Source organism: Nelumbo nucifera, chromosome 5, assembly GCF_055504915.1.
Source record: "Nelumbo nucifera cultivar China Antique chromosome 5, China Antique-T2T, whole genome shotgun sequence".
Taxonomy (NCBI): Eukaryota; Viridiplantae; Streptophyta; class Magnoliopsida; order Proteales; family Nelumbonaceae; genus Nelumbo; species Nelumbo nucifera.
The window spans coordinates 65,523,340-65,544,061 of record NC_142653.1 but is presented as its reverse complement, the minus strand read 5'-3'; the positions used below and the strand labels follow the sequence as shown (position 1 = coordinate 65,544,061).

Below are 20,722 nucleotides of genomic sequence, written 5' to 3'. Positions count from 1 at the left end.
CTTGTCCTAAGCCACGTTTTGTCCTAGTCAGAAGTCCTCCTCAATCCATGAGAAATTGGTAATTAGCACATAGACCTGAATGGGTTGGCCAAAAAAAAGGGAAAAAGAAGAGAAAAGTTGAGTCTAATGATCCTCTAAATTTAAGGGCAAAATGATCCAAAGAAAAATCTGTTCATTAAAAGTTAGATACCAAAGAAATGGTTCCTGCAAAGGCTCAAAGGGTTTATTTAGATACCAAAGAAAGACCTCTTCATCAAAAGTTAGATACCAAAGAAAAACCTCACTATTGTTTTTGAGGTTTATATCAACACCCTCTATTAAAAGAGCATCTAAAACATGGTTACCCCAACTCTAGTGTGGGGTTTATGTTAATAATGACAAACTTTCTAATATAATTTCTTGAGTCAAATAAAAGAATCAACATTTAAATATTCTAGTTGTTTTTAAAAAAAAATGAGCCATTAATTAGAAAACAAACCTAATTTAATCTCCTAAATTAAATTGGAAAATCAAAGCCAAATTTATCTCATGAGTAGTGGATCTCAAACTAAAAAATGGGTATGGTTGCCCTGTCCTTAGTACGGGGTGGCTATTAGCTAGTTTAAACAAATAAAAGAAAATGAAATGAGGTACAAAGCCATTGATAAAATGTGTATATATTATATTATGATACAAAGATCATGCATGACCCATTAGGTCTGCAGGCCCACAGCTTGAAATAGAAATTCTCCCTTAACAAGTTGGAACTATTCCCCACCACCAACCAATTATTCCCACATCTTTTTGGCCAGCATATCTCCAATAGATAGACTTCAACAAGGAAAAAAGGTAGACTTATCAAGAAATTTCAGGTTGAGGATTTTGCAACTTTGCAAGGCTATAATAAAACCAAGCCCTTTCTGAAGGCAGAATAAGTGTAACTAATCTTCAATGCTTTGAAATTCAAGTTTCTTAAATCAAGAGATCAGGTGGGATCTTAGAGAACTCTTTCTCCTTCTCAGGGTTATTTGGTTGCAGAGGGACAGGAGAAGAAGATTGATACTGGATAATATGGTGCAAGAACTCCGACAGCATTTGCACCACCTCTCTCATTGTTGGTCGTTCGACGCTGTTCTCCTGAACGCATAGCATGGCAATGAAGAAGACATGCATCGCTTCATCGATTGGAACTCCTGTTAATCTTGGATCAATGATCCGAATGACTTCTTCTTTTCTGCAATTGGTTGACCTCTTGGCCCATTGGACTATATCCACACCTTCCTCAAAATCACCCACCGGCCGACGCCCGGTGATGAGCTCGAGAAGGACAACTCCAAAGCTATAGACATCACTCTTTTCATCAACCTTGAGGGTGTAGGCATATTCTGTGCATCATCAAATAATTCTCAGTGTTAGCCATTGCCAAAAACATGATCTCTTAACACTACGCACTACGAGAAAGAATAACTAGAATTTGGTGCATTAGAGCTGTGTTTCGGTGTAGTTGTTAAGTAATTTCCACCCTAAGAGATGAAAGAACGAATAAAAATAAAAACTCCACACTAACAAAATCAAATTTTAACTCTTGGAAATGGGTCAGGTGAGGTCAACAAATTACCCAATCAACAAGCTATTCTATATCCAAAACTCGGTACCCAATTGAGAGGGCTGAAGCACAGCAGCTTTTGGCTTTTCAAGGTAAGCCCCACACAAACAGCTGATAAGCTAAGTTCACTGAAAAATCCCGAGTGTCCAAAAACAGGTATCATTCAGCCATTTGAAGTGAAGGGCTGTCTTCTTAAACCCTTTTGAGTAACTTACCTGCAGCGTTTCAAAGTGGCTGAGCCAGCTTAGCTATATATCTTCAGGCAATCCTCACAAAAAGGCCCTAGGTTATACGGATATCTATTTACAAATGTTAGACAGATATACCACTATTTACAAATTGCAATAGTACAGTATCAATTGATCGGGTCTGACAGTGGTCGGATACAACCACCTGAATTTCCAATTAAGACTGACTCAACCACTTAACCAACCTACTAGTCTGAACCAAACAATGAACAATAAATAACTAAACTATTGCCGGTTCAGCTCAAAACTTTATGAACCGGAGTGCTTAAAGGTTCAATTCGGAACATAAATCCGAAGGGGTACACAAATCTTAGGATCCCAATAAAGTGGGCAAATACATATCTACTCTTTTATTTTTCATTTCCTTGATAATTCACACAAACCCAAAAGTATGCTTAATAATGTTATTTAGGCCTGTCGAGTCGCTTTCACGAAGCACGATAAGTTAGACTGTTACATTGCATCGGTTTCAGAATCTGCATGTCAGATTGACTCAAATTCCAATCGGACTCTTAGCTTCCGGCACGGAAATATGTGGCAGTGGCATCGTAAACGCGGCGTGTTTTACTGTTTTTGACCTCATCTCGCCAAATAAGAAAAGGGTATTTATGATCTCTACAAAAATCACGGGTGGTGCCAAAATCTCTTTGCTGCAGAGAGCAAAGTACCGGCAGACAGTCGAACTGTAGAGACAATTTTTCTCTGAGCCTTATTCACCGTCCATTTTCACGGTATGGCCCTTCTACCCTAATTGCAAAATGGGTTTCCTGATCCGGTCAATTAGGCCTAATAAAGTAATAAGACTTTACTTTCGTTATGGCGGGAATGACTCGGGTCAGGTAGGGCTGCTAACGGATTGGGTCCGGGTGTTCTCAGTCCTAAACAGATTAGGACAAAATCATATATCCGGAACCATCTTGATTAATATTTGGGTATACTGAAAATTATATTTCTTTTTCTAAATAATAACTTAAAACATAAATTTTAATAATATAGCCTTAATAAAAACGATAGTAAAATACTAAATTATATATTGTATATGGTTTTATTATTTTCAACTACTATTATCTTATATATTTTTTATCAAATTTATCATTTCAAACATAAAATATGTTAAATTTGAAGAAACCTTATATATATGTATATATATATATTGGCTGGGTCTGAATTGGTTCACAACAGACAAAAACTGGAATTGACCAATTATACAAAATCTTGAAATCAGAACTGACATACTTGATTCGGTTTAGTTTGGGCAGCTGAGAAAAACCAATGCATTGACAGTCCTAAGGTCGAGATCTTCATCAATTGAGGGCTTGGTTGTTGGTGGTATTAGTTGGTTTGCTTCAGCATTGACGCAGAATCAAATCTCCCAATCAGCACTTTGGAGAAAAAAGGGTTAGAAGGAAATTGTTAATGATGCATAACACCAAATACCAAAAAAAGTTCGGAACCTTGGGAGTTTAACTGACACAATGAGATAAGTTCAACCATCTGATATAATTTTTTTTTTCGTTTTTCCACCTAGTTGGAGGAAGAACCGCAAAAGTGGTCCAAAGAAGTTAGTCGCTTGAATATAGGCATATTAGGGAATCTTCAAAATTGGACTAGTCAGACCCATGAAACCATTTTGAGCAAGAAATGAACAATGGGCTTTGGAATTAAAGGATAAAGGAGAGTAATGTACATACCAGGAGCAATGTAGCCGTAAGAGCCCGCAATTGCTGACATGCATTCGGATGCACCACCGTCGACCAAGAACTTAGCCAAACCAAAATCAGCAACATGGGCTTCAAAGCTCGAATTCAAAAGAATGTTGTTAGATTTGACATCTCTATGGACTATAAGAGGAGAACAGTCATGGTGTAGATAGCACAGACCCTTGGCAGCTTCAATGGCTATCTTGTACCTCACATTCCAACCCAAGAAGCCTCCTCTCTTCCCATGAAGAGCCTCTCCCAAGCTTCCATTCCTCATGTATTCGTATACCAATAAGTTGGTCTCTGAATTCGAACAGAAAGCTAACAATCTCACTATGTTTCTGTGTCGAATATTGCCTAGTGTTTGAATTTCAGCCCTGAATCCATGGTCATGGCTGGCATTGCCCAGTCCTAGCAGTTTCTTCACTGCAATTTCCTCTCCGTTTGGCATCTTACCCAGATATACAATCCCAGCTCCTCCCCGTCCTATCACATTGCTGTCTTTCATGCATTCTAGCACATCAGAGACTGTGAATTCCAGTTTCTGGAATGCAGTCATCTTCCATGTATGTGAACTGCGTCTCTTGAATGATTTGGCCTTGATAATCGCTGCGGTGGCAAACACCAGGGAGCATATCAGAAGCGCAAGAGCAAAGATGAGTTTGAAATCGCTAGGGGCTTTCCCGGGTTTGATCATGATTGTAGTATAATTGCACGGGTTGTTGAGGAGAGAGCCACAGAGTCGGGGGTTGCCAGCAAATGCAGAGGACTTGAAGTACAGAAACTGTCCAAATTCTGGTACCTTACCTGAGAAATCATTGAAGGAGAAATCTGCAACGGTTAAGCTCTTCATGGTCCCAATCGACTTGGGTATGGTGTGATTGAGGTGATTCCTTGACAGGTTCAAATAATTCAAGAAATTAATACTGGAAATTTCAGGTGGGATGGGGCCAGAGAGGTTGTTCTGACTGAGGTCTAGATAGGTTAGATGAGAACATTTTCCAATCTCTGGTGGGATTTGGTGGGAGAGTGTGTTCTGACTGAGGTCAACTTTCAGAACCTGGCAGACGTCCCCAAATGATGGGATTGGACCTGAGAATTGGTTTCCACTGAGTAACAGGATTTGGAGGGAAGAGAAATTTGAAATGGAAGACGGTAGAGGCCCTGAAAGAAGATTGTTAGACAGGTTCAACTGACCCAATTTAGTTGGCATGGAGCTACTGTTCGTGTTCTCTGATAAAGTTCCTGATAGATAGTTGTCCTGTAACTCTGCTAAATTGATCTCAGGTAAGTATAGGAAGCCAGTGGGAATGCTACCATTCAAGTAATTTTGCCCCAACCTTACTCTGGTGAGGCTCCAACATGTCCCCAAGTCTTCTGGGATCTGGCCGAAGAGAAAATTTTTCAGGAGTATCAGTATCCTGAGCTGATTCCTGGAACAGAGGCCTCGAGGGATGGTTCCAGTGAGCTTATTGGTGGACAGATCGAGCACTTGAAGTTTCCCATTTTGGCCGAGTTTCTCAGGAATCACACCAGTGAAATTGTTCATCCAAAGAGCTAGTGTGTCCAAATTCGGCAAGTCCGCAATGAAATCGGGGATAGACCCATGTAACCTGTTCATGAACAGGTTCAGAAGACTCAGCTCTCTCAGGTTGGCGAAATCAAATGGGATCTCTCCTGTGAGTGCATTGTTGGAAAGATCAAGAAACACCAAATTCGTCAGGTTGCCCAACTGACGTGGAATCGAACCTGATAGGAGATTGGCATGAAGAAAGAGGGTGTTGAGAAACCTTAAATTTCCTAATTGGGTTGGAATTTGTCCATCTAGCTCACAGCTGGAAAGATCCAAATGAACTAGATTTATCAAATTACCGAGCTCTACTGGAATCCCACCTTCAAAAATATTGTAATAGCCCAAGTAAAGCTGTTTTATGTTTGTGAGATTGCCCAACTCACCTGGAATCTTTCCATGGAGGTCATTTCCTGAAAGTGATAGGTATTCCAACCCAATCAGATTGCCGTAGCTTGCAGGGATTTCTCCATGGAAAAAATTCCCACCAAGGTCTAGGTACTTGAGTTTCTTGCATCTTAGAATGCCAAGTGGGAGAAGAGCAGTGAAATTGTTGTTGTAAGCATCAAACACCTCCAAGTTTGCCAAGCTTGAGTAATCCCAATCTAAGCCGCCAATGAACTGATTGTTTGAGATGTTGAGAGTCCGGAGACTAGTTAAATTACTGATCTCAATCTTGCCTGTGAAGTTGTTTCCTGCGAGAGAGAGGTTAACAAGCCGATCTAGACTGGAAATCAATGGCGAAATGGAACCATAGAGATTCAAGTCTGTTAAATCTAGTGCAACTACCCTGTCCTTCTCACACAGGACTCCAAGCCATCGACAGACCGAGCTTGGATTCGAGACGTCCCAACTGCTTAATGCTATACTAGAGAACTCGAATCCTTTTTTCAGTGAGGCTAGAACAATAGCATCACTGAGAAGAGAAGAAGATGAGCAGGTGCCCAGAAGGGACAACAGTGCCAAAACAAACAAAGGGGGCATTTCTTTTAGAATTCTTTCTGGTAAAGATCAATTTTCAGAACCTGGGTTTGGACGAATTCAGAGAGGAGAAGCGTTCAAGTGCTTCGCTGAGCATGAATTTAACAGAAAAGCAAGGGAAAGGAAGAGGAATCTCAGAAACTTCAGGTGTGTATGGGTTTAGCAAATCAAGCATCTTCAAAGTAGAGACTTCACATTCAAGGAAGAGGACAAGCCCTTCTTTTTCTTTACAAAGAGAGGTGAAGGGGATTAATAAGATGAAAGGAAGCTCTGAGTTCTGCTCTAATTGATTTAGCAACTATCCGTCCATTCAGTCTTTAAACTTCTTTAACCTGAGCTTGAGATAAAGCAGGAAGAGAAAAAAAAAAGAAGTGCATGAATCCTTTTTAAAACCCACACAAGCGTAAATTTAAAAGAAAAAAGAAGCCGCTACATTGGATAACAGAAATTTAAAGTTTAGATTAGGGGAGAAAAAGTGATTCTCTTCTTTAACCCAATGACAACAATACCCTCAAACTACGATTTGAATGACACTATGGCATAGGACACTATTCATTAAAGAGGGTTGTTTTGAATTTGATGGATAAATTGAATTTTATCAATATTAAGAGTGATATTCATTCAGGTATGACGGGTATGAATGATGTCGAAAGTGAAGGGCATAGTTGTCATGATAGAAACATATCTAATTTTGAGATGTCATATCCTTTTTCTTTTTCTAGAAGTTATGCCCTTTTCAATTTTTGGGTACGCTGTTTAAATTGGAAAATCAAAATGCCAGCGTACAGAGACCCCATCTACATGCAGTGGCGCAGCCTACAGGTTGGTTTAAATTACAGGGAAAATGATTATTATATTGTACTAGGGATTTGTTCTTCTATATTTGTCGTACCATATACAATTATACCATAAAGCCAGACCTTGATATATGTTGTTGCTTCTAGCTTAGAAATGTCTTAGGAGAGGGAGGATGTTGTCACGGTGGGACTTGATTGAGAACCATACCGGTTAATGAGTCTCCCATGTGGAATGGTTCAATCATCCAGTTCAACCCTTCGATTCATTCAAATTAAAAATGTTGAAAGAAAAAAAAATAAAAGGTTGAAAATAGTTGTAGATTGTCTTTAAAACTATTTATAACATCAAAATAAACTTGAAACAGGAAATATTAGAAGGCACAACACATATTAACACATGTAGGGGCAATTTTGACCATATCGACATTTCTATGAACCGGCAACTAAAAACACTGTTTTAAGTTTTAACTGCAGGTTTTTGGTTTTTGATGGTCAGACCATCTGGTCCAGTCTGTTAGAAGCCTGATAACATTGAGAGAGAGAGAGATAGAATATGTTGAATTGATGTAGGCACATGTGGCCGTGCCCAATGGCAGGTTGGCATGTGTTAGGTGGCAGTGTTTAGAGCGGGCCCAATCAGGGCACGTGCAGAGCAGAGCTCGACGTACATTCCTGGACCAATGGCACAGTGTCACTTGGCGACCTTGGATGACCGCGTTCCCCATTTATGGACTACATCCAGACAGTCCGAGCTCACCTACCTCCTGGTGGCTTCAACTATAAATAGAAGGTAATCCCCCTCAAGGTAGGGGATTGGAATTTGAACTCAAGAACAAGCACTTGCGAATCCCTACTCTATTTTATGGTCTTGTCTGAGTATTCCTCACCTCAGGCCTCATCTACTTTATATCCCTCATATTAATTTGAGCATCGAAGTCTCCACCTTGGGTACCAACCCGAGGCCTCTAACATCCTCCTTCACTCTTTGCAGCACCGGCCTATTAATCCTCGACCATCTCGAACCTTAGACTATTTAGAATACCTCGGCTTAAGAGTGAATTGATAGTATTACCCTCAGTCCATTTTGACCGGCAACTGTTATAAAAAAGCAATAATCTTGGGAATAATCTTGGGAGCGATGAGTTCAACCGGTTCAAAAGATCTTGTTTTGGGTCTATAAAAAAAGTAAATATCCCCTATAAATGTGTTGTTAGAAGGAAAAGCTGGAGAGTGTTATTATATCATTATTATGATTTATATGATGCACAGTAAATTTAATATATTGCATCACGGATATGGAGCATGAAAGAAAGAATCGTTAAAGTTTTTTCTACTTTATTCCATCTCCCTTCCTTGCCCCAAAGCCATGGGACCAGTGTCCCACATATTTTGTTTTATAGCTTTGAGAGAAGATGGTAGTCTTAAAGAGAGCACTAAATGACTAAAAAGTAAAGAAGAGATTTGTGTTTTGATTCCGCACTAGAAAAGAGAAAAAGCAGCAAAATCTAAAATCCTCTTCACATGGAAAAGAGTGCTCTTGTATTAACTTGCCTCTCTTTCTCTTTCTGTGGCCCACGTAAGACTTAAATATGGAATGGGCAAGGATCAACCATCTATTTTTGGGACAAGGGATGCCCTTGTGAGGTGTCCCTATCTATATTACTGAAGGGCTGAACCCCTTTTGAAGGGTCACTATCTTGTGGCCGAACTCTCTTAAGGATTTATTTTTCTTTTTTTCTCTTAAGGATGTGATCAAATCCTATGATGTGGTCACAGCTTGCAAAATTCATTTGATTAATTATAATATTTTATGTCTCCACAAGCGCAAAAAGGAGTGTCCAAGGCAAAATAGGGAATATAAAAGGGTGCCTAGTGTGTTTAAAGAAGGCAAGTAGTACTCTTTACTAAAGCAACATCTTGACTACTTTGGCAGATGTCTTTATATCATAAGGTTGGGAAAACACAATGAAACTGACTGATGACTTGGCCAAGCCATATCATCTTTTAAGACTCACCTTCTCAGAAACCCTAATTACTTCACAAAGCCTTAATAGCTGATTTTTACTGAAAATTTTCTTCATCTACCGGTTACCCAGCCTATTATTTATGAGCTAGGGCTTGGTGTTTTCTTCAATAAGCCTTATATCAGCAATTTGAATCCACTGTACAGTTCCTTTTGCAAGGGCACGTTGTGGCAGTAGTCGAAGGTCCCCCTATTCGGAAATCAAGATTGCTTTCAAGAAAAGTTTCCGGCAACTATGTCATGTCATTATAGGTGGACAGTTGTCAGCCAGTAGCATACATGCTTAATTCATGACTAGGCCGGGATTGCTCCGTTGGTTGGACCGAGATGGTTCAGTTCTGACTCAGGACGGGTTAAACCGGGTTGTTGCGTGTTATATGTCCACCCTCACACTTACACCATTATATTCAGATCAGTAGTTCATCAACATATGGGCCTACGTCTACATTTGGGGACGTTAAGAGCAAGATCTAACTACGTACAGAGGTAAACATTATGGCAGTGTTGTATACTATGAACAGTGGGCTTTACACGGATACTTGTGCTATATTTTCTGAAGGAATTCAAGAGAGTGTAAGATTACTGTTACTGCTACTAATCATGATCAATGACCCTTGCCTTTAAACGTGACAACTTGGCCATCTTCTGCATTCTTTCTCTCAATAAAGAAGCACTGTTGTCTAAGACATGCTGGCAAAAGGTGACACTTTCCAGATTATACCATGCACACTTTAGGGTACCCTAGAAGGTCGACCATGCATCATCTTATCCCTCTTTATGTAAATGTATTAATAACAGGTATGAAATAGTAATGGATACCTATGCCTTGTAAGAGTTTCTAGACCCAAACATCAATGAATGATTTCTGATCAACCCATCTTAACTGTTGTTTTTAGTTGTTCATATGAGTTGTTGTGGGACCTGAAGAGGGATTAAGCTCCTTTCCCTTACGCTTATGAACATATCTTCTTCAGAAACTTTTGTGAAGAAGGTTGTACAAAACCGATAAGGATTCTATTACAAACTGATGAGGGGAGAACGATCAGTACCTTCTGCACCCTGATCAGTACCTCCTGCAAAATTCCTTCTCTTGCTTATCACATGGGATTTACATTGAATAAGTATTTCTATATCATTGTTAACGCTTGAGGCCTACTTGAGAAGTGGTTTAGTTTTTCAACGGTAAGAATGTGAGAATGGAAGGTAGTAAAAAAGACATAAAGAGAAAAGAGAGTAAATAAAGAAGCAAAAATTAAAGGTGTGGAGAGAGAGAGAGAGAGAGAAAGAAGCAATGAGCAATGAGCATTCGGTCTTGCATTCTTTGGAGACCTTTGGGGATTACCAACGAGCTTTCTTCGTAGCTAGCTGCTGGCTTATAGGACAAGGAAGTATCTTTAGAAGGTGCCAATGGTCCTCTCATATGAAGTGAATGATGATAAAAAGCATGTAAAGACTGTAAATAAAGTAATCATGAACAATTTGCAACAAATGAATGCACACCTCCCTAGAACGCTGCAGTGACTAGTTGGCCTCATAGTGAATCAAAGACAAAAATAAAGCTCATCTCCCACTTACCCACTCCTTGGTTTTCTCTTTTCTTTAATTTTCCTTCTTTTGTTTGAACATTACGCTGTGCTTTTCTTGTTTCTTTTTTGGTAAACAAAGCAACAAAAAACTAAACCGCAGGAACAATACACATCATTAAGAGCAATCAGCTTGAATCACATGCATCCAAAAGCCAGGTTGGGCTATGACTCGAACAGCCCATCCAACCTGGATTTCGAAGCAGCAACATAGCGTGTGTAGGCCCCAAAAATACAATGAAATGGTTAACAAAAGACTTGAAAGTAGCCTAAAACCAGTTGTAGGCAGGGAGGTAAGGCAACAGTGTGGGTCTTATGAAAGACAATAGATAACTTGAGAGGGTGGTGGAAGAAAAGGAAGGAAGAGTTGTAGAAAACTATAAGGAAGTTTTAATAGAAGTTGAAGGGGAGTTGAAGATGCAATTAAGGCTCACGCAAAGGCTTGGTACTAACGCTATGTTCGTTTTTCGGTAAGTTATTTACCCAGGTGTCATCACCCAATTTTTGCTCGGTCCCTTCACCCTACCTCTTTGTACCTTCCTCTTAGACCCAAAAACTTGGAAACACAACCAGGTTAACTCGACACTTTTCAAAACCTGAAATACCCTCATTTGATATAATCCACGAGACGAACAAGAATCTTGAAATCAACATCAACGTCTGATCAGACATCATCCCCAGACTTGGAAAACTACAACTTAGTTACACATCAATTTTCATTACTAACAAAGTTCTATTGTTCATCACGCCAACTTCCCTTCTAACTGCCTGATTTATGCGATATTTAAATTCCAACCCCTCCAAAATCAAATCCAACATATCAATTACCTTAGGATTACTAGGAAATAATTAACTAGCAAATCCAAATACAAATCTACGACAACCAACTGCAAAAACATCAAGATCCCATTTTGATGGCTTTTAATGATTACCAAGATTAACCATATTTTTCTTAGATTAAAACCATCCACTTGACTCCTCACCCTAATCCATGCACTGTGGGTGGAGGACTTGGTGTAAGGGAATAGAACCATCCACTTGTCTCTCATTGTTTTCTCATAAACACATGTTCATCCTAAATTTGTTTGAAATTAAACTATTTGACCATCGAATAAAATTAAATGTTCCAACTCCTAGAAACTTGCTTCAATCCATATATTAACCTCTTTAGCTTAGACACCATGTGTTCCTGACTCTATATCTTCAATAATATCTCCATTAAAGAATGTTTTTTTGACATCCATTTTACAAATTTCATAGTCAAAGTGTATAACCATATCTTGCAATATCCTAATTGACTTCAACACAACCATGAGTGAAAATGTTTCGTTATAATCGATTCCTTTTTTTGGAGTATACCTGTTTACTAGTAATAGGGTTTTGTATGTCTCAACTTGACCATCATGGCCCTTCTTCCTCTTGAATATTCATTTGCAACATATTGCTTTAACCCTAGGTGTTGATCTATAAGAGTCTAGACTCCACTAGTTGCCATTGAATCCATCTCAGCCTTCATAGCATCTACCCACTTCATAGAGTCTATGTCTAACATTACCTATATGTAGGTTACAGAGTCTAGTTCACTATCATCGACTTCCATCAAGTACATTTCTTAATCATAGCATATTGGATAGGTGGTCTAGACACCCGACTAAATCTTCTAAGTAATGTGGAATCCACATTAACCTGGTGTTATTGGAGCTCTCCTACTGCGTTAAATGTTTCTTCTTTAAGGACTATTTCATATCGAGGTCAATCATTGAGGATGTAATCTTCTTCCATAAAGTGGGCATTTCGATTAACAAAAACCTTTTGTTCACTAGGATCGCAGAACATGTAACCCATTGAATCCCTTGGGTAGCCTACAAATAAGCACTTGTTGGTTCTAGATTCCAATTTATCAGCACCTATCTTTTTGACATGTGATGGACAATCCAAAATTTTCAAATGTCTAACACTTGGCTTTTTTCCAATCCAAAGCTCATATGGAGTATTTAAAACTAACTTGGTTGGGACCTGGTTCAATAAGTATAATGTAGTTTCTAATGCATAACCTCGAAAAGAGATGGTAGCTCTAAATATACAAGGAGAGACCTTACCATATCTAATAAGTTTAGATTTCTCCTTTCAGATACACCATTTAGCTGAGTAGATGGTGGTGTTAGTTGTTATATAATTCCATTATCCTTTAAGTGATCCCTGAATTCATCTAAGAGATACTCACCACTACGATTTGATTGCAATGCTTTTATCTCCCTACTTGACTACTTTTCAACCTCATGTTTGAATTCATTGAACTTTTCAAAAGATTCAAACTTCTATCGAATTAGGTACATGTACCCATACCAAGAACAATAATCAATGAAGGTAATGAAGTAAACATATCCACCTCTAGTCCTTACATTCAGGGGGCCACATACTTTGTATAAGGTCTAAAGAATTCCCTTAGTTTTAGAGATGGAGATACTTTTCATATCTTTGAGAATGTGAGGAATCACATAGGTGCAATGGGCCAAATATTTTATCTTAATAACCCCATTAGTTTCTGTGAAGAATACACTATTCATCTATCTCAATAAACATCCTATTTGGCATCTATTAGACAAGATCCAATTTTATTTATAGGTTAGTTCTTTCCAATAGTAAGTGCATTTCCATCAAATCTGTGGCCCTAAGGTATTTTGACAGTCTTCCATTTGGGATTGGCCCCTCTCATTAGTCTATGTGATTCCTATCATCCAATTAAGTGATCCAAGAGTATCAATAATTAAATAGATGGCCCTATTTTAGGGTGTATCTCCACTTACCACATCAACTCACCTTCACACTATTAATGGAAGGCCTTTAGAGATAAATTCATAAATTTGCCCTTATCACTGCACTTATATTTTTATGAGGGAACTAAGCAATCAAATCCCTAGTTGGTCTAGGGATTTTTTTAAACTCAATGACTCCCACTCACTTTCATAAAGTTAGATTTCCTATTGGTCCAGCGAAAAGTTGCAACATTGGGATCTCTCTTGGGAAGGAATCAAACATGGGTGAATTCAGTAAGAGAGATCAATCAATGATCTTAAAATATCATGGGGATGATGTGCATCCACCCATGACATCTAGGAGAGTCACATAAAGTATAAATATGCCATGTGGTGAATCCAAAACATTCAACAAGTTAACAGTTAAACTACATAATAAAACATAGAAGTAAAATGGGCTCAACCTAGTTAACATTATTACACAATGGGCCCGTTAAATAGCTTTAAGTCAAACCTATTTATGACTAAAGTCTAAGCCTCATTTGCATGAAGTTTCAGAACCTCAAACCCTTTATTTAATTTTTGGAAAATCACAAAATAAAGTGATTTTCATGGCTGCAACATATTGCCACCATGACAGCTTGAATCCGCTGCTTGTGTTAGGGTTAATCCTAGCCACTCAATTTAGGGTTTGTGTTGTAACTTCATGGAAATCCTATGGTGTGATCTGATGTTTTTATTAATTAAAATGCATTAAAAGTACAACAAAGCACATCAAATAAGCACAATCACAGCTGCACCAAACCATGGACGAATTGGCTATGGTGATCTCCTCCATGTGCCACATCAAGAATACCTTCTTGTGCACATCAATCCTTGTTCTCCTTTTTTTGTTTTCTCCTCTTGCAAGCTTCAGTCCTTTGGTCCTCCAACAAATTGAAATAACCTAATTCTTATGCTTACAAGGGAAGCCTAATACAATTTCATATAATGAAAAGTAAAAGAAAATTATAATTACATCTTAATGGAATTGACTAGCATTTTAACCATTCAAAAATAATAATCAATGTTAATTTTGAACTATGAACAAGAGAGATCATTCAAGCAATCATCCAATGATTCAAACAGCATAATCCCATTATAATCAAAGAGAAATTATTTTAATTTTCTCGGATCCTATGCCCAAAAGGTATCAAACACACAAAAATAAAAACTTTAAAAAAGAATGAAATCGTCTAAATCGATATGCATAAAATCTTAAATTTTGGGCATCCAAAAGATTTAGTCTATCATAGTTCAATGTCCCAAGTTAAACTTAGCTCTGATACCACTGAAGGATGATCATCCAATGATCATGTTGTTTGAAAATTGCAACCATTAGAGTGATGAGAAATCAAATTTCTATCGGAACCTTGATGTTGCACAATGTCAGCACTCGATTTTTTCTTGGTTCGTTGCCTGAACCCTAATTTACTCCAAACACCTTATTAGACCCATCCAACCTATCCGAAACACCCCAATACCCAAAAAGCCCAACTTTTACCCCGAGAGTCCCTAGATCTACCATTAAAACTACCCGATACCTATCCGATGACCTTGATCAACCCCCACTTACACCTTAAACATTAATTGATATGGAACACTATCATTAATTGATATGGAACGCTATCGTGCCCAATCGGTTAATGATAAGTGTTGATTGAATGCTGGGTTTGGTCAACTAAATTAGGAAGGTATAAGGTTTATTATGGCTATCCTAATAAATCTAAAAGTTAAATGCTTGAATTGCAAGATTGCTATTTTTAGCCTATGATCGGTGATCAATTGACTCAAATTGAGGGCTTCGACAACCCGTCAGAATTTTGGCGCCATTGCCGGGGAGCTATTTTAATTTCTTAGCTCCGTGCCTTCCGTTTGTGCTAACCTCTTTTTTTTATGACTCGTTCTTCTCAAAAAGGTGAACTAGAATATATTCCTGAAATTGAGAAGACAACCTGTCGTTTGAGAAGGGAGGCTAAGCAAAGGAAGGGTCATTCACCTCCAAGGGTGAATTTCGATATTGACTTGACAACTTGTAAAAGATCTATTTTTGAAGAAGAAGAAAAGATGACTGAGAGAGAAAGAACACTAAGGGAGTTAGCTGCACCAATCATGAATCAACAGCCTTTGTGCAAAGTATATCCTACTCTTGAGGAAGCTTTTGAACTTAAATTAGGTTTAATTCAATTGCTTCCTATTTTTCATGGTTTTCCAAGCGAGGACCCTCACAAGCATCTTAAAGAGTTCCATGTTGTCTATTCAAGTATGAAACCATAGGGTATGACTGAGGAACAGGTAAAACTGATAGCTTTTCCTTTTACTTTACGAGATAAGGCAAATGACTGATTATATATTCTTCTTCCTGGTTCAATACGTACATGGGATGAGATGAATAGGGTGTTTTTATATATGTACTTTCCTGCATCACGAGCTGCAAATATTAGAAAAGAGATTTGTGGGGTAAGGCAGGCTAGTGGTGAGACACTATTTGAGTTTTGGGAAAGGTTCAAACAACTCTGTGCTAACTGTCCACACCACCAAATACCAGAGCAGCTCTTAATCCAATACTTCTACGAAGGACTCCAACCTATGGATAGGAGTATGGTAGATGCAGCTAGTGGAGGAGCCTTAGTCAACAAAACACCTGAGGCGGCTTGGCAATTGATTTCCAACATGGCTGAGAATTCTCAACAATTTGGAGCAAGAACAGATGGAGCTATCAGACGTGTTAATGAGGTAAGCCATTCTAATATGGAAAGTCAAATTTCTGATGTAACTGCTTTGGTTCGTCAATTGGCTGCAGGGCAATTAAAAACGACTAAGCTTTGTGGCATATGCTCAATTCCTGGGCATCCTACGGACATGTGCCCATCATTGCAAGATGATTCAATGCAACAAGTCAATGTCGTAGGAGGATTTCCTGGCCAACCTCAACGCAAATATGATCCCTATTCTAACTATTACAATCCTGGGTGGAGGGATCATCCCAATATGAGCTATGGAAATCAAAGAGGGCCACAGAGATTCCAGCCTCAAGCTTTCAACAAACAACCTCCAATTCCAGCATTTAACCAAGCCCAAAATCAACCCTCAAGTTCAGGTATGTCTTTAGATGAGATAGTTAAGGCTCTAGCGACTGACACTCAACAATTCCAACTGGAAACAAGGGCCAACATCCATTAGCAAGTTGGAGGCGCAAAACTCTAGAAAACTACCATCACAGACGATGGTTAATCCCAAGGAGAGTGCTAGTGCAATGGTGCTGAGAAGGGAGGAATTGCAGTCACAACCTACTTCACCAAAGAAAGTGGATGAAGAGAAGAAAGAAGAGGAAGAACAAGATCCAACTGAGAGTTCCAATAAGGTAAAGCTTGATTCCCCTTTACCTATGATTTCTAATGCCATTGTGCCACCTTTTCTTAGTAGGTTGGAAAAATCTAAGAAAGAAGAGTACGAGCAAGAAGTTTTGGAGACCTTTAGGAAGGTGGAGATAAATATTCCTTTGATAGATGCCATCAAGCAAATCCCGAAATAAGCAAAATTTTTGAAGGAGTTGTGCACTAACAAAAGGAAGCTGAGAGGTGATGAGAAGGTAAGGGTTGGGGAGAATGTGTCAGCTGTCATCAAGAGAACCTTGCCAGAAAAGCGTGTTGATCCAGGTATGTTTACTTTACCTTGCGTGATTGGCAAGAAAATAATTGAGCGTGTCATGCTAGATTTAGGTGCATCTATCAATGTCATGCCATACTTAATCTATTGTGCTTTGAATTTGGGTCCTTTGAAGGAGACTAGGGTAGTCATTCAATTAGCTGACCATTCTAACGCTTACCCTGAGGGGATTGTTGAAGATGTTTTGGTGCAGGTTAATGACCTAATATTTTCAGTTGATTTTTACATCTTGAAGATGGAGGAAGACACTATCACAAATTCAGCTCCACTTCTATTAGGCAAGCCATTTATGAAAACGGCCAAAACCAAAATAGATGTGGTTGAGGGTACTCTCTCCATCGAGTTTGACGGCAAGATTGTTAAATTTAACATTTTTTAAACAATGAAGTACCCCAATGAATGTCATTCATTTTGTTCAGCTGACATTGTTTATTCAATTGTGTAGGAAATTTTTGAAGAAGAAGATATGAATGAGGAGCTCGAATTGAGTGCACAATTGGATATGTAGGAAGAGTTAGATTCATCCTATGAAGCTTCGGAGCCAATATTGGAGTCAAGGTTAACAAATTCTAATATTCCATCATCGTTTTCTCATAAGAAATTGTTACCTTCTATTTTGCAGGCTCCTAAGTTAGAGTTGAAGACCTTGCCAAATCACCGTAAGTATGCCTATTTGGGTGATGAAGAAACATTGCCAATGATCATTGCAAAAGGGTTGACTGATGATCAAGAGGCACGGCTCATCAAGGTTTTGAAGATGATGCCAATTTGCATGCATAGAATTCTTTTGGAAGATGATGCCAAGCCAGTCAGAGAATCGCAAAGGAAGCTCAACCCGACAATGAAGGAAGTGGTAATGAAAGAAATCCTTAAGTTGTTAGATGAAGGGATAATCTATCCTATTTCGGATAGTAAGTGGGTAAGTTCGATACATGTTGTACCCAAGAAAATTGGGAACACTGTGGTAAGAAATCAAAATAATGAACTGGTTCCAATGAGGTTACAAAGTGGGTGGCATATGGTGATTGATTTTCGGAAACTTAATTTAGCCACTAGAAAATACCATTTCCCCTTACCCTTCATAGATCAAATGTTAGAAAGGTTAACTGGTAAGGCATTCTTTTGTTTTCTTGATGGTTTTTCAGGTTACTATCAATTAGTGATTGCTCAAGAGGACCAAGAGAATACTACTTTTACTTGCCCGTTTGGCACTTTCGCCTATAGACAAATGCCTTTTGGTCTGTGCAACACTCCATGTACTTTTTAAAGGTGCATGTTAAGTATATTTTCTAACTTTATTGAGAATTGCATTGATGATTGTTTAGATAATATGAGTAAGATTTTGGATAGGTGTGTTGAAACTAATTTAGTTTTGAATTATGAAAACTGTCACTTTATGGTGAAAGAAGGCATTGTGTTGGGACATGTTATTTCTGCTAGAGGAATAGAGGTCGATAAGGCAAAGGTCGATTTGATTGTGAGCTTACCTTACCCTACAAATGTTAGAGAAGTGCATGCTTTTCTTGGACATGCAAGTTTTTATTGTAGGTTTCTCAAGGACTTTTCAAAAATTGCCCTACCATTGTCCAAACTGCTTCAAAAAGATGTGCCTTTTGACTTTGGGGATGAATGCAAGGAAGCATTTGATAAGCTCAAGAATTTGCTAACAATTCCACCCATTATTCAACCACCTGACTGGAACTTGCCCTTTGAAATCATGTGCGATGCGAGCAATTATGCTGTAGGAGTTGTTCTAGGTCAGCGGGTTGATGGGAAGAGTCATGTCATTTACTATGCTTCAAGGACATTGAATGTTGCACAGTGCAACTACACAACCACCGAAAAGGAGCTATTAGCAATTGTTTTTACTTTAGATAAGTTTCGCTCATATTTGCTTGGCTCTAAAGTAATTGTGTTTTCTGATCATGCAGCCTTGAAATACTTATTGGCGAAAAAGGAGTCAAAGCCGAGGCTGATAAGGTTGACACTTTTGCTCCAAGAGTTTGATTTAGAGATCAAGGATCGAAAGGGAGCTGAAAATTTGGGGGCAGACCATCTAAGTAGGTTGGTAAAAGATGAAGACTCTTTACCTATCTCTGAGTTTTTTCCTGATGAGCAACTGTTTCAAATAAAAGGTATGGTCCCTTGGTACGCTAATATTGTGAATTACTTGAAGTGAATATAAGTCTATTTTGATTTTTTGTCATAATTATGCTTGTGGTGGCCTTTTGGGCCAAAAAGAACTGCTAGGAAGGTCTTAGATAGTGGGTTGTATTGGGAAACTTTATTTAAAGATGCATACTTGTTCTGTAAAAATTGTGAAAGATGCCACGAACAGGTGCATTGTCTTGTAGAAATGAGATGCCCCAAACTCCCATTCTTATTTGCAAAATTTTTGATGTTTGGGGTATTGATTTTATGGGACCCTTTTCTTCCTCTTGTAGTTTTGTTTACATACTTTTGGCAGTTGATTATGTCTCAAAATGAGTGGAAGCAAAAGCCACCAAAACTGATGATTCTAAGTGTGTTGTAGGTTTTATCAAATCTAACATTTTTAGTAGGTTTGGTATTCCTCGAGCCATCATAAGTGATCAAGGGACCCACTTCTGCAATAGAGTCGTTGAAGCCTTGTTGAAAAAGTATGGAGTGCATCACTGAGTCGCCACTGCCTATCACCCCCAAACAAATGGACAAGCTGAGGTTTCCAATCAAGAGGTCAAGTCCATTTTAGAGAAAATGGTGAATCCAGGTAGAAAGGATTGGAGCCTACGTCTAGATGACGCACTTTGGGCATACCGAATCGCATACAAAACACCAATAGGGATGTCTCCTTATAGGTTATTTTTTGGCAAATCTTGTCATTTACCAGTTGAAATCGAGCATAAGATGTATTGGACAATCAAATGCTACAATATGGACATAGAAGAAGCTGGCAAGGCAAGAAAGCTCCAATTGCAAGAATTGGAGGAGTTGCGGTTAGAAGCCTATGAGAATTCGAGAATTTATAAGGAGAAGACCAAGTTGTTTCATGATAATTTACTTCTAAGGAAATAATTTATGGTTGGTCAAAAGGTGTTATTATATAATTCTCGACTCAAACTCATGCCAGGTAAGTTGCGTTCTAGGTGGATGGGTCCATTTGTTGTTACTAATATGTTTCCTTATGATGCAGTGGAGATCAAAAGTCTCGATACAAATATGGTTTTCAAAGTGAATGGGCATAGATTAAAGTTGTTCCATGAGGATGCAAATGTCTCCTCCTTGGTAGACATTTCGTTGGATCTTCCTCGTTATTCATCAAATTAAGGAAGCAAAGAAGGTCGTCGAGCATAACGACGTTAAACAATTGCGCTTATTGGGAGGCAACCCAATTTTTTATTAAGTTTTTGAATTTTTTTCGAGTTTGTTTTCCTTGTTTTTCTTAATAAATTTGAGTTTTTTTCGTTGCCATCTTGCAGGCTAAGTAAAGAGAACATCAGAATTTCTCTTCAGTTATGACATGCCCATGTTATAACATAAGCACTACTTTGCTTTTTTTTTTTGCTTATAATTTTTCAGGCAGGAAGGATAGTTTTGGTGTTTGTACACAATAGGAGCTTTATTTTCTTTGGTGTATGCTTCATGGGGTCAAAGTTAATTTTTCCTCCCCTTCTATTTTCGTGTTACTTGTTTGTTCTTGTGTGTTTTCGTGTTGGTCCATTCTGTTTTGTTTTTTTTGTTTTTGTTGTTTTGTGTTGTCATACATTGGGGTCAATGTATGATTTAGGTGTG

The 20,722-nt window shown here is 38.5% G+C and overlaps 1 protein-coding gene across 2 annotated transcripts; it reads right to left on the bottom strand.

Moving 5' to 3' along the window:
- Positions 1–640: 640 nt before the first annotated feature.
- On the bottom strand, positions 641–6,462 carry LOC104587845 (uncharacterized). Of its 2 annotated transcripts, XR_016076651.1 has the most exons (3): positions 3,525–6,462; positions 1,598–1,800; positions 1,227–1,364 (listed from the first exon to the last, which is right to left on the bottom strand). XR_016076651.1 is itself a non-coding variant. In XM_010245593.3 (2 exons), exons 1-2 carry the CDS (start codon positions 6,085–6,087, stop codon positions 952–954), a joined length of 2,976 nt encoding a protein of 991 aa, XP_010243895.1. In that variant the 5' UTR covers positions 6,088–6,462; the 3' UTR covers positions 641–951. The 2 variants fall into 2 exon arrangements, 1 of the variants encoding a protein (XP_010243895.1); XM_010245593.3 differs by lacking the exon at positions 1,598–1,800 and having other exon boundaries at positions 641–1,364.
- Between the last annotated feature and the right edge of the window lie 14,260 nt (positions 6,463–20,722).